The following is a 15,197-nucleotide window of genomic DNA, read 5'->3' as shown; positions in this document are numbered from 1 at the left end:
AGGTGTCTTAGACCTTCAGAGTTCTTAAATAACTTACATCATTAATGTTGAACCACCAACTGTGATTTATTTACAGTATATATACCTAGCAAGATCAGCTTTCTAAAAAAAAAAAAGTCTTTATTGAATTCAGAGAGAGAAACATCAATGCTGAGAGAGTCATTGATTGGCTGCTCCCTGCACGCCCTCTACTTGGGTACTGAGCCCACAACCCAGGCATGTGCCCTGACCAGGAATCGAACTTCGATTTCATGGTTCATGTGTCGACTCTCAACCACTGAGCCACGCAGGCCGGGCGCTAAGATCAGTTTTATACACCTTTTTGGTAGTGGTGATCATCTTTAAAGCTATATACAGAAAAAAACAAACCCAAAAACTATTCTTCCCACTCTCAAACCTCATACATATAAAACAGTTTTGTTAAGTAAAATACTCATGACAATACAAAAAGTTGCAGTTAAATGCTGAAGCCATTTCTGAGAAGAAACCACTTAACACCTTAGAGATATTCATGCTTGCAAACTATTTCTATATCAATTTAAAATAATTTGATTTTTGTTAAAACTGTTCTCAGAGGACCTTCTCTCTGGTAAGCCCACTATAGACAGGTTGATTAACTAAGAGCACTTTAAAGTACCAGTCCAGCGTTTCCTTTTAAAGTATAGACATAATTCATTAATTCTCTCCGGCCTTTCCTAAAATAAGAACAAATGGTTGTTGATTTGCCACTGCGCCTGGCTCTTTCAGGCTAATGCATATATGCAGGGCATTCTTCTTGAATAAGTGGAGCTAGAAGGGAAAATACTGAGAGGTGGAGCAGGGAGAGCAAGAAAGCAACATTTCTCTTCTCTGGGAAACTAGCCTCCCGAATGCCCTGCTGGGCCCAAAGGTGACCATCGAGATGAATCCTTATGCTATATAATGTTGTCATGGTTTCAAGTTTAAGCTCTCCTTTCACAGATCGCTACTATTAATTAAGCTAACAAGTGTAAAAACCTTAAATGACTTGACTTTTACACAATTGATATCATCTGTTCCCGTTTTGTTGGTAATCTCATTATAATACCAACATCAAGAGTGTGAAACAGGCGATCAAGCCTATGTAAAGAATTAAGACATCTTTCCACCGTAAATTACCTTTGGCTGAATTAGCATCAGCCCTGGTCATGTAGAGCCCAGAAAGCCATGTTTGGTGACAGATTTAGAAATAAAACCAGGAAAGCATGTATTAAACCTGGCTGGTCGGAGCTACAGAGCTAATGTCTTTATGGTAATTGCAATCCTTAAAAATGCATTATCATTTTCAATGTTATTGCAGTATGTGGTGGTGTTGAAGAAAGCAATAATTTGTAAACAACCCTTGGCAGAGAGCACAGACTTCATTTTGTTTAAATAAAAGAGACTAACATTAGAATTCATGTGCTGTATCAAGACTGGCAAGCAGTAGTCGTTGTTTTGATATATGCACTGGAGCATTGATGATTGCTTAAATATTAACTGTTCCATGAATATACAGATATAATACGGAGAAAAGAGGCCATGATTAGGGAAAAATTTTTATTGAAAAGAAATGAAATTGAATAATCTGATCATATTGGTAGTTTAGACAGGCTCATTCCGATGGCTCAAGCAGATTCCTTCGCTGCATTTCACTCCTTTCTCTCCAAGGACAAGCCAACATACATGCATATTGGTTGTGTCGCTGTCTGTCAGATGCTTTCCTGGACACAGAGGGATTAGGCCCTGAAGTTAGTGGTGAAATGTATTTGCAATGCACGATTTCTATGGAAAGCATTGCAACCTGATGTCTGCAACTAAAATTTGATATTCTCGTTCAAAATTCTCCAGTAGATCTTTAAGCAGCAACCAGATTTGCCAGTAGGAAGTGAGTCTGTAGCCCTGGCCCGTTTGGCTCAGTGGTTAGAGCGTCAGCCTGCGGACCGAAGGGTCCTGGGTTCAATTTCAGCCAAGGGCACGTACCTCAGTTGCAGGCTCGATCCCTGGGCCCAGTCAGGGCACGTTTGGGGCAGGAAGGGGGGGCAACCAATCAATGTGTGTCTCTCACATCAATGTTTCTCTCTCTCTCCCTCCCTCCCTTCCTTCCACTCCACTCTCTGAAAAGTAATGGAGAAAATATCCTCGGATTAGGATTTAAAACAAAAAGTGAGTCTGTAGCTTGACTTACAGTTGAAAACCACAAACGATCTGCTGGGTTCTCTAGTGCATCACTAGTTATACCGAGTAGACAAGACACTCTAGAGCATCATGGAAGTGCATTTTCAATAGTGTCCTAGGTGAGGGATGAGGAACAGTTTTGAAGACTTACGAATGTGTTCGAATTGTCACAGCATGGATCATATTGTTTGGGTCATCTGCTCTTGGATAACTACACGGTAAATTATGCTACCAATCAGTGTAATTTTCATGTAAATTAATTATAAGAACATTCACAGTGATTCTGTCCTTCAGATGCCACAATTTGCTAGACAGTTCTTCTCTAGTTTTAAATTGACACTACGCTTTGAAATTATGTCGACACTTTCACTTGTTATATGTAAAGGTAATTATTATAAGAGGGCCCAGGTGAGCTGTGGGCAGTTGCCAAGCATCTTTTTGACTGGAAATTTCCTTCAAGGAAGTCTCAGTGGTTCTCAAAATATAGCCTTCATCAGAATCACCTGGAGGTGATGCCAGACTTGTTTTGCAGCATGTTAAAAGCACAGGTGGATAGACACCAACCTCAGTTTCTGATTTAGTGGATTTGGTATTTGGCCCCCAAATTTGCATGTCTACCAAGTTCCCAGGTGATGCTGATACTGCTGGTTCAAGGACCATGGTTTGAGAGCAGTGAGGTGGTCATTGCCCATCCAGCCATCCTTCTCAGGGTTTTTAATTCTTAGCTCTTCCATTGCTTCATCCCCTCAGGCCTAATTATGCTGAACTTATCCTGGAGAATTAGTTGTAATAACATTTGTCACTAGCCTCACTATTTTCTAGCTGTTGGCTTGGCTGCCCCCTCTAACTATGGCCTAGTTATATTATCTACAGTCAGTATTTTGAGTGAATTAACTTACACATTTCCTCCCCTTTCTGGCTGTCCATTCTTTTTAATTTTGCACCCCGGCACTGTATTGAAACTGTGCTTGAAGGTCACTGAAGGTTTCTCTAATCCTCAAATTCGTCCTTATTATCTTTGGCCTCTCTCACACATTTACTCATTCAGTGGACATCTATGGAACAGAACTGATACCGTTCTCATTTTTAAGGAGTTCGTAATCTGGTAGGTGAGACCTATTGCATGAACGCAATTATACATTGCAGGACAATGTTGTAACTGGAGTATATATAAATCACTGTGGGAAAACCAAATCAGAATTTATTAATTCGGTTCCAGGAAGTTGAGGAAGGCTCATTAGCACCCCTCCAGAACCCCTCCCCTACTTCTGTCTCTCTCCACACGCCTTCATCAGCCGTGCCACTTAATTCTGCCCTGTACCTATCAAACACTCAGCGTGCTTCAGTTACATAAGATTGTACCATGCCATGCCCTGGCACCAACTCCACTTAACTGTATGACCTGTATGGTCAAGCAACTTAAGTACTCCGTGCCTAGTCCCTTATCTCTAAAATGGGCATATTCATAACTAATTCACTAAATTGTTTTGAGAACTTTTAAAAAGTGATGCACATAAGGTACTTATGGAAGCGCCTGGCCCATGGGCACATGGTAGGTGGGTAGCAAATGTTGGTCCCCTCCCCGCTAAAGGGGGAGTAGTACACTACCACCTGGTGAAGGAAGACGGACATCTAAGGTGAGGAGAGCATTAGCAAATGGAGAGAAGTCCTCATCCATTTTGTGCATTCATCTAATATGTATGACGGTATTAAGTGCTGACTATGTGCCAGCCATTGTTCTGGGTGCTGGGTATGTAAAAGTGAGCAGAGAAGACCCTCCCCAAAAAGCTGTGTACTATGTAGCTGACATTCTAGTGGAAAGAGATGTTCAATAAATAAGTAAACAGAGTGTACAGTATATTTGAGATAATTGCTATGAAAAGAAAGAAAAGAGGGAGGAAGTAAGAGGTGTTTAGAGAGTAGATTACAATTTTAGATAGAGTGGCCATGAAAGACCAGATGAGAAAGTGACTTTTAAGAACAGATCTTGACCAAAGGGGAAGCGTACAGGTGAGTAAAAGCGAAACCTTCCAGGCAGAGAAAAAGCACTCGTAAAGGCTCAGGGTGACATACATGCCTGGTGAACCCAAGGACCAGCAGCTAGGAGGCCAGCATGGCTGAAGGGGGGTGGTGAGATAATAGCCAGAGCTAGAGATACGATCATGGTGGCAGCAGGGGCCCAGAGCACAGAGGGGCTTTTGAGGTTATGCTAATGACTTGCTCTGTGTGAGGATGGGAAGCTAAAGCAGGCTCACATCGCTTCTAACCTGGATAATCATATTTTATATGGTCATAATAAAATATTGTCTTACTCGGTTGTACAAGTCTGTGAGCACAAGTATTATTTCATGCCCATTTTATAGATGGGAAAGCTGAGGTATATAGTGTTTAGGTAACTTGCCCAAGGTCGCACACCTAGTGAATGATACAGTCAGGGTGCAAACTCAGTTCTGTCTGAATTGAAAATCTGTGCTAATAACTATTCTGATTAGAAAGTTGAACTTTATTATATGAGTTGCAGAGAACCATTGAGTTTTTTGAAGGAAGAGAGTGGCATGGTCATTTGGGTGTTTAAAAAGCATAATTAGACTAAATCACATAGGGTAAAGTGAAGCAGAGAGTGTGGAATGGCCATGACCACCTCATAGACTATCTCCATGTAGCTGCCACTTATATGTAAAAGATGAGCTGTTAACTCTTTCCTAAAGCCAGCTCACTCTAGAGTCGTAGCTTTCCTTGTTACCGACATGCTACAGCCATTCTTTTAACCACCACAACTTAAAAGAGTGATTTGTCCCTTTTCCTCATTCCAAATATTTCTTTGCACTGACTTAATCACGTTTGTCTGCACAATGTGTCTTGAATTTGTCTTTGTCTTTCTTACATATACCCTAGTTATCATTTCAGTTATACCATTTGCTGTGAAGTTACTTTTTTACATTGCCTCTCTTTATAATTTCGTGTTTTATCCTAAATTCTGACCTCCTTGAGATTTATCGCATCCCTAGTTTCTAGCACAGCCCCAAACCCACAGTAGATCATTGACTGTGGATCATTCATAATTGCTTTGCTCCTAACATGCCTCCCCTTACAAACGTATGGTGCTCCACTTCCTGTGGGGCACATTACAACTTTATTCTGGAATTCACTGCCACCTCTCAACAAATAGGTTGTCCTTGAAAAATCTAGCTCTGTAGTCAACCTCTTTGTGTATATGTTGGTATGCACACACACACATGCACGCACACAAGTAGAGTTTAATTTAGAAGTATTGCCCTATAGCTCACACAGGTGAGCTTATGTGGAGGAAAATCTTCATTCACAAACATTGACCACCTACCTCGTATGTTCCAGCATTCTCCTTGGTACGGTGGATTGAAAAAAAAATCAGTGAAACTGAGCTTCTGCAATTAAAAGGGTGTATATTGACTGGAAGACGTGACTATTGAAAGGTATATAATGAAGGAGCTTTGCAAACATAGGTCCAGATTACTCCTGATAGACTTCTTCAGAAAGGAGGTGGTGGTTGAATGGTCCTGAAATATGAGTAGGAATTCACAAAAGAGGCAGAAGGAAGGGGAATCTAGAAAGAGAACAGGATGTGCAGAGCACAGTGCTAGACTCTGCCTGGTCTGTCCAGCAGCTGCAGGCCGCCTGAAGAGAAGTATGCAGCAGGGACAGGCTAGAAGGGCAGGCCAGGACCAGCTCGCCAAGGGCCTTCTGAGCAAAACCGAGACGTTCGCATGCTTTCCTAATAGATGATGGGAACCCTGCAATGGAAACTTGGAGTGGATTCTAATTATTCATACATATATGCTATAATCTATCCCATTCTTAAAAATATAGAGTGTAGAATATTCCATTCATATGTGTTCCATGATATATAAGCTATAATTAATTTATAAGTAAAATTAATGTATTATTAAAGTTAGTTCATTACAAAAATGAAAATGAAATGTTTCATAAACACTTGAAAACTAACATCTGTATGGAGGTTAAAAGAACTTCAATTGTTTGGTTTAGAGCAGTGACTTTTAACCGCTGTGCAGCAAGAATTTTGAAAACATGCAATACCTGACTATTTAGTCGGGGGCACTGGCCTCTTTTCCTTTAGACTGTTAAATAAAAAAATGACAACAGCTAATGCAGCAGTCAGTAGCCGTCTGGTGTGAATGAACCAAAATTATATAGATATTTTTTGTCAGATCGACAGAAAATATACTATTTTTTGGCGTGCTGCAGAATTGTAGTAATTAGTTTGTATGTGCCACGAGATGACAAAGGTGAAAATCGCTGGTTTAGAGAACAGGACACATGAGAAGGGAACTTGCACTCTATGAAAGGTGGTTTATACGGAGGCTAGCGGTCAGTTCTTTTCTGTCCCCACTGATGCCAGAGCAAGAAGAAATAGGCTTAAATCTCAGCAGAAGGGAAAATTACCGACAGAAGGGGTCCTTCACGGAAAGATTGAGTGTGACTGACGGTGATGATTAAAATGTTGTTTCCTCAGGCTCTCTGGCAGTGTGCTGGCTGCTGTGTGCTCAAACCCCTGATTTCAAAGACAGGGTGAAGTACTCACATTTTCAGGCTTGAATGAGAGTATTTAAAATTTTTAAAATACATTTTACATGGCAGTTAGTTGTTCAGATATTTTGCTATCTGCCTAACTAAAGTTTTGGAAATGGCCTGACCTAGTGGTTGAGCATCTTACCCAGGAACCAAGTGGTCACCTGTTGATTCCCATTGATGCCCCGGTTGCAGGCTCAACTCCCAGTAGGGGACATGCAGGAGGCAGCCATTCGATGATGTTTCTCTCTCATCCATGTTTCTATCTCTCTATCCCTCTCTCTCTCTCTCAAAAAAAATCAATAAAGTCTTGGAAATGTATTGAACAAGTCAATATAAATATTATCTTTCATAACATAGCACTCATTTATTAGAAAAGAGAGAAATGATCGGAATGCAGTACAGAAATAGGTGTTATTCTGTTAAAGCTATTTTGTATTCATGTACCATTTCAGGAAGTTATTAAAGATTAGGTAGCTACAGTTAGTATAAATTCAGTTATTAATCTTTATGTATAACATTTATTGGTCAGATGATTACAATTAAAACCGCTGCATGGTTTATTAACTGATGGCACTTTATCAGTGAAGGCAGTGAATTACTCTCTTACTTTTATTGTTCTCATTTGTTGATAACTCAGCTCATTAAAATCTTATAAACCGTTTTGAACTCTTTCAGATATTTCTGATTTCTGGAACTATTGATGTTTTTACTGTTTGGAAATCTATCCAAGACAGAGGACTGTAGGGTGACCGTTTTGTTCATTCTTTTTATCGTATAAAGAAAAGCGCTGTGTCCCTCATCCCTGTCTCTCTATGGCTGGTGAGAGGGAAAGAGGGAAGCACAGGCACTGATGCAGAAAGGCATTGGGCTCCTGTGCAGCATACCTTGCCATGTGTGCAGTCACCGCTGAGACTTAGGCAGTCTGGGCAACTCTTATTGGAATATTTGATGTTCATGTGAAATTAACATAATTTCTAGTTAACCAGATATCAAATGGAGATCAGTTTTATTTCTTGATATACAAACCCAAATACTTTGGAAGTAATTTTGCACAAACTCAGATTAGGTTACTTTTTTTTTTTTTTTTTTCAATATATCTTTATTGATCTCAGAGAGAGGAAAGGAGAGGGAGAAAGAGAGAGAGAGAAAATCAATGATGAGAATGATGAGAGAGTCATTGATCGGCTGCCTCCTGCATGCCCCTCACTGGGGATCGAGCCCGAAACCCGGGCATGTGCCCTGACCAGAAATTGAACCCTCGATCGCCTGTATCCTAGGTCGACGCTCAACCCCTGAGCCACCCCTGGCTGGGCTGGTTACTTTTATACTACCCCAAGAGATGTATATATCCAACTAGTCCACTTGGAAGAGCAAATTATTGGGTAAATGCCATTAGCCATTAGAATTGATGGAGGCAAATGTTCTTTTTTGCCTTCCATGCTGACGTTGAACACTGTAGGTCCTGAGAGACAGAGACAGCGGCTAATGTGCGAATGGGGTATTCGTGGTAAGAGAGACTGAAGATATGATAATACAAAGTAAATATATGTTCATAGGAAAAACTTCTTTCCCCTTAAATTTTAATATTAAAATTTTATTTTAAAGTGATTGGTCTAAGGCTCATATACATAAAGAAAAATAAACAAGACCACGTATTTGATAGGATTAGTCAGTCCCTTCCGGTTTGAAGCCCTAAAACGGACTCTGTATGAGGTTTTTCAAAAAAAATAAATATTGCAATACAGATTTAGCAATTTGTCTCTTGTACCAACTAAGGTACTTCTTAGCTTGAAAGACAGGCCCTTGGCCATGTTTGCCCATGCTTCAAAGGGAATATTATAGTTCTAAAAAAGTATGTGCAGCCCTGGCTGGTATGGCTCAGTTGGTTGGAGCGTAGTTCCGTGCACCCAAAGGTTTCTGGTTCGATTCCCAGTCAGGGCGCATACCTAGGTTGTGGGTTTGATCCCAGTGGGGGGCTGTACTGGAGTATGGGAGGCAACTGATGAATGTGTCTCTCTCTCTCTCCCCCCCTTCCTTTCCCTCTCTCTAAAATCCTCAGTAAAATATATCCTCAGGCAAGTTAAAAAAAAGTACATGCATACTCTATCTGTAGCTCTTTCTGATTTTGACCAAGATACCAAGATATTTACTAAACTGAAATGTTACGCTTTATTTATCTTTTTAAAATGTAACCGTTGTTTCTACTAAATTTCTTAACAGAAATTAACATAATGGACCTGATTCTGATTAAATAGTCAACAATTAAAAAGTTTTTGAAAATCAAGCACTTAATAAGTATGTATGTCAACACCAGAGTTTTAAATCGCCCATAAAATTAACCTATCAGCACAACACTTTTATCATTTTTGTTTTACTTTCTAGTGTTGGCCATGTGCATTTAAAAAAATTATAATATACTTGTACAATTTAGTGTCCTGAAAAATTAGGTGGGTTTTTGTTGTCTGTGTGTATTTGTCATCACAGAGTTCTTAAAATATAGATCAATTTCTGTTCCCTTTGGAAGATGTACCTTCATTTTCCCTAAGCACCTGATCTTTTTAGGATTTACGAATTCATGTAATTTGTATGATAAAAAGGAAATGTTAATTTTCTTATTATTTGGAATATCCAATATCCTCTGAAAACGATGCCCTTTGGGAACATGTAACACAGTAATCCCAGGTAAAGACCTCTCTTTAGGAAAGTGAGGCCTCCCATTGATTCCTCTGTAGCCATAAGCCTTATTTAAGACAAACTGCCCTGAAGGTTTTTAGTGCTTTTTGTTCTTACAGCTTGTCCTTGAATTGTGTCATTTCAACCTTGTAGCAATTTAAGGTGTTTGGTAAGAGCAGCATGATAATGCCAAGTTTTAAATATTTTTCCTACCTGGGAGAAGGTAATCCCAGAAATTCTAAAAGAAATAATTGTGACCACTTGAACTTTCAACATCACGCCTCCCGTGGCTCACTCTCTCTTTTGAGCCCTGAGACTAATATTTCTTTGAAGTTTTTCATAGCATTGGGCTGTAAACAGTTGTTAAAAAGCTGTAGCATGAAAGAGACTCAATGTGGGCCTGATTGACTTTTGGGTCTGAGTCATTAAAACAGGAAGATTAAATTACTCTGTAATTACCTAAATATCCTCCAAACCTTTTCATAAACCTGTTTGTGAAGCATACTCATTTATTCTAAACAGAGTAATCCTTAACGCTAAAAACCCTGAATCAGTATGAACATCAGCTGACAAACCCATCATCTAAGGATTGAAGAATTAAAACATCCAGTCGAATGAGAAAACTTGATACTTTATGCCATATTTATCCTTTGTTTTTCAGTAAATCCTCGATTTCATTTGCAGCTTAGTGTAGTATGAGAGCTATATTAAGGAAAACACTTAGATTCTCATCATAGAATTTTTGTATCCTATCTTTAAAGATTTTTATCATTCTAACCGTAGCATCTTTTTCTAGTGTCTCTGCAAAGGAAATACAATATGTAAGCAGACAAATGAACTTTGTCATATTAACATGATTGCGCTCAGATTCTGTTTATAAATCCACATAAGAAGTTGTCAGTTATTATTTTTTGATGGCCTGTGCAAGTAAAGAAGGGTAAAATGTGTTTACTCTTTTACATTAATTTGCATCAACGATAGCTAGAAATAAATATATCCTCACAAACAAATCTTGCTTTCAAGAATATTTCTGTGATAAAGCAAAGAACAGAATGCTGATAACATAAGCACACATTAACTTGGACTGCTATTATCAATACTTAAATGCAAATTGTTTCCTCATGAAAAGAATCATTTGGCCATAATAATTTAGACATTTAAAAAAATGTAGATTTAAGTTTAATTTTTCGCTTTTTTGTGGTCATCCTTTTCCCTTTTAAAATACGGAGATCATTTTAAAATCCAGTGCATTGTTACTAGAGCCCACTGGAGCCTACCCCAAACTTACTTTTTAATTAGTTATGATGAATCGAGTTTATTCATTTCACTTAAAAAAGAATCTATATTTATGTTATTAAAAAAAAATGCTACAATTTTTGTTATTTCATTCTAGATCAGAGATACTAAATCAGCAGATCAAAAAACAACTCTCCTGCATTTCATTGCTGAAATCTGTGAGGAAAAGTACCGGGATATTCTGAAATTTCCTGAAGAACTGGAACATATCGAAAGTGCAAGTAAAGGTAATTGATGGGTAACTGCCTTGAGACTGTTCCTTGCTTAATTAAGTATTATACTTTAAATGGCAGGACGAAGTAAGCTATAAACATTAACCATATTTTTTCTGTTTCTTTACTGATATAAGAAAAACAGGCAGATGGTTTCTGTTGGGTTTTATTTGACAGCATGGTGTGTTTTAATGGCCTGCTTTGGACTGACTTTATTTTGTAATGCTGCTAGGTTATTGAAGCTTTCATATCTCCGATCAGATAGTATGTTCGTTCACACATTTTGTAAACCCTGAAGTGTATATTGTTTGCAAAGGATCCGTAATATGGGGCTTTTGGTGATAGCAAAGTGATTGTGAGACTTTTCCTGCTTGAGTATCTAGGAGCTAAGAAAAGGCATACATACAGATGCTTTATGAAAGGAGGGTGACTGTGAGAAGCGTCACACAAAGGATAAGGTGCTGTAGTTCAGACGAGAGAGAAGGTGATTTGGGATGGGTTGATACGAGAAGGTTTTCATCGACGAGGCCCAAAGGGTGAGGCATGACCGCAGGATGCTTACAGCCACGGAGAGCGCACACTTTCCAGAGCGCGGACGGTGCAACCAAGGCCCAGCGGCGGTGTGCGTTAGGGCAGCTGAGGGTGTGGTGACTCCAAGGTTGGGGCAGTACGGTGGCCACCTCAGAGGTTTCAGCATCATTCTGAGCTTGGCACCAGGGAGGAACAGGAGAGGGGGGACAAAGATTGTAATTGGAGCTAGTTAGCTTTGTTGGTTAAGCAAGTACTGTCCACTCTAGTAAGAAGTTGAAAAGTGAAAGAGAGAAGAATTAAGGAGACTTTTTTGCAGGTGAGATTATATATGTGGGGAAGCACACTGTCCCCTTTACGTATGCCATAAATCTTGTATTTTAAATTGTACTGTAGTAAATACATTTCTCTATAACTCTGAGGATTTTCAGTAAGGGCTCGAAAGCAGGTACATTTCCCAAGTTTATTACAATCCATATAAACCAGTTAGTGTCCTTCAAACGGGAAAAGGGTATGTTTATAAAGCTCAAAATATTTTTTGTGTAAAATTGTTTAGTGGTTGCCTCTGCTGGTCTGGTATTGTCAATCAGACCTTCAACATGTTTCTTTAATTTAATCCAATATGTTGCATTTTGTGGTTCAAGGACCAGAATAACACAAGGAGACAGACTATGACTCCATAGCACTATTTATTTGCTTTCTTTTTTATAAAATGAACTTTATAATATGATGGAAAATTATACTTACTACAACTATAATAGCTTTCTGGCAATTGCTTTTTTGAAGAATTTCTATATTTTGGTCCTTGAATTTAAAAACACACTTTCGTGACTAGAGGCGTATTGACTAATATATAACTAACATGGAATAATAGCAATATTTAGAAATTTTGTATTATAATTTAAAACATGAGAAATGCCACAAATAAGACCAATTCTAAAATTAGATCATTTCAGGGCTATTATTAATTTTTTAATTGTCTTCTACCAGAATCTTTTTCTAAATTTTATTTCTTTAATATGTAGATTCAGTTTCAGAAAGATTTTGAGTGGAAGCATATCAAGTATATGTTTAAATAAAATTTTACAGTAGCACTCTAGCCAGTTTTGCTCAGTGGTTAGAGTATGGAGCATTGGCCCACGGACTGAAGGGTCTGAAGTTCAATTCTAGTCAAGGGCATGTACCTGTGTTGCAGGCTTGATCTCCGGTCCCCGTAGGGATGCGTGGGGGAGGCGACAGATCAATGCATCTCTCTCCCCTCCCCTCCACTCTCTCTAAAATGAACAATGGAAAAAATAGCCTTGAAGGAGGATTAACAACAACAACAACAAATTTTACAGTGGTGATTTTTAACTCTTACATTAAGTATACCTTACATGAATATATCTGATAAACGTATTTTTAGCCAAAATAATCTGGAACAACTCTAATGAAATCTGGAAGGCAGTGTATATCAGCTTTGATTAAGTCTAAATACCTGTTTATCTATATCTATGTCTATATGTATATCATATCATATCATACACACTTTTAGCTACTACTGCAGTAGGTGAAGGTAGCCTATAGAGCACAGCCTTTTGAGTTACATTTTATAGAGCTGTAATCCCAGCTCTATTACTTATCAGTTCTATAACCTTGAACTAGTGATTTAAACTTTCAAGTTTTTATTTCCTCATCTGTAAAATGGAAATGATAGTAACAATAAGATAAAATGAATTAACGTGTTCAAAGTATGTAGTAAAGAGCTTGGCAAGAGTAAATACTCAGCTGTTGCTGGGCCGCTGTCTTTATCATTAGTCATAGCAGTGGCAGTAATTGACATGCTACTCTGAATCTTCTCGCCCTTTCTATTGCCTTGTTAGAAGGGAACGATTAGAATCATAAGGGTACCTATGGTTCCAGTCTCAGCTAAGCATGTACTCTAGTCAGTGCTATTTGTTCGTTTCTCGTGTCTGGGCTTTTGGTAAATCCTTTCATGCTTTTGTTTTACAACATAACCAACTTCTTCCTCCCAATCCATTTCAGGGCAAAATATTTCTGCTATGTTTTGATGATTTCTGCTTTCGCGCATTCTCCCTGCTAGTGTATTCAAAAGACTGTTTGTTGCCAGGAAGCCTCTTCCTACCACAGTGTTTGGGCCACAGCAATCCCCATTCTCAAGTTATTTTCACTGGTTCTTTTTCTGTCCCTATGAAATTCTGACTCAGAGTCCTCAACTGAAGAAGTTCTTAAGCACATTCCGCCTGCTCACATCATCTTTCATTCCCTCCTGGTTTTCATTTCCGCGGGCCCAGGCATATTTTCCCTGGGCCGTTCTTATTCCTTTCTCTCTCTGATTTCATGCTGCATCCCACGCCTGGAAATCTCACCTGCCCTGTCCTCTACCACAACTGCCTATCACTTTTCAAATCACTGTTCAGCATCTCTTTCCTTTTCTTTTTTTCCCCCCTAAGATTTTGCTACTAAAGCCTTAGGAGGAAATACTTTTGAATTTTGTCTGCAGAAAAAAACCCAAAACATGGTAAAAGGTCAAGCACTTTCCCTTTTATTTATAGTTAAATACTTTTCCTTGGTATTTGAGTCTAACTTACCTTGTTTGCTTCATGTATAGTTCAGTCCTGTTGGAATTTCATTCTGTCACCTTCAGCGCTGTGTATAGCACATATATATTCCCAGTCCACCAGCAAAAACAAAAAGAGATCAACACTGTATAATTCATTTTACTTGATGGACTATCTCCTTGTGAAATGATCACTTTCACAAAGGAAACCAAAAAACAGTAACCATTTTTAAGCTGAAGGTTATCTAGATAAGATAAAACTAATTTAATTAGTGATTCAGTTATGTAACTCCAATGTAAAGAACAATTGTATGGCTACTAGTACCTTTTTTTATGGTTTTGGAGTTTTAGAACCCGAGTTTTTATTTTCATAGAGTAAGGATACTTCCTGTTATGGCAAATAACACATTTATTTCAGTTCAGCACTGAAGTCATAGGTCTCAAATTAACTGACAAAGAAAAAAAATTACACTGAAGTGAAAGGAAAACTGAAGGAAGGAAGTATGTGAGTTCCATGGAAAGTTTTATTTTAGGATTGCCTTTATTCCTTGTAAAGCTAAGCCTCTAAAGTTGTGTGTGTCTTGGAAGATGCAGAGTTGTGGCCTAAACTTAGGCTATTTTCCTAGAGCTCTGCAATTCACAGATATTGGGAGAAAACACATCATTTTTACATTAAAACAGATATATATTATGGAGCAGAATGCAAAATTCACATGAATTTTTAAAATAAAACAGATGACTTCAAAGAAATTTCAAACTAGCAGTAGATTCCTAGGGGCACGTATTCAGTCTCCTCTTCCATTAGGGGTACTTGGGTGGGAAAGACTGATGCAGCATCGCCTAAGGAGTTAGAGTGGTTTTGTTTTGCTTTGACTCCACTTGTTTATCTGTTTAGTTATTATTTCAGGGAGGGGGTGGCAAGCTGGCTGGGTGAGGGAGGAGAATGCCTGACTTCTTTCTAGACAGATATTCTCATAGTCCTTATGAAGTTCAGAATGAAACAGTACAATGTAATTTTATTACCAGTGTCATTAATAAAATAATCTTGCTCTGGTCCTTTTATTCTAGGTTAAATTATAAATCTGCAGGTCCTCTCACTCCTGTTCGACATACTAATGAGTCTTTAGAGAGAAAAAACTGGTTGCTATAGGGACCCCGATGCCTTTAAATATTGAAAGTATTTT

At 38.5% G+C, this 15,197-nt stretch overlaps 1 protein-coding gene across 1 annotated transcript in view; it reads left to right on the top strand.

Annotated features, from left to right (window-relative positions):
- DIAPH2 (diaphanous related formin 2) overlaps positions 1-15,197 on the top strand; it is a 709,361-nt gene that overhangs the window by 339,580 nt on the left and 354,584 nt on the right. The window contains exon 23 of the mRNA XM_087813361.1: positions 10,811-10,940. Within this exon, the coding sequence (XP_087669487.1) occupies positions 10,811-10,940 (130 nt within the window). The remainder of the gene's footprint in view (positions 1-10,810; positions 10,941-15,197) is intronic.

The sequence above is a fragment of the Miniopterus natalensis genome, chromosome X (genome assembly GCF_054644295.1).
Source record: "Miniopterus natalensis isolate mMinNat1 chromosome X, mMinNat1.hap1, whole genome shotgun sequence".
Taxonomy (NCBI): Eukaryota; Metazoa; Chordata; class Mammalia; order Chiroptera; family Miniopteridae; genus Miniopterus; species Miniopterus natalensis.
The sequence above is the reverse complement of the archived record's forward strand: the minus strand, read 5'-3'. Positions and strand labels throughout refer to the sequence as shown.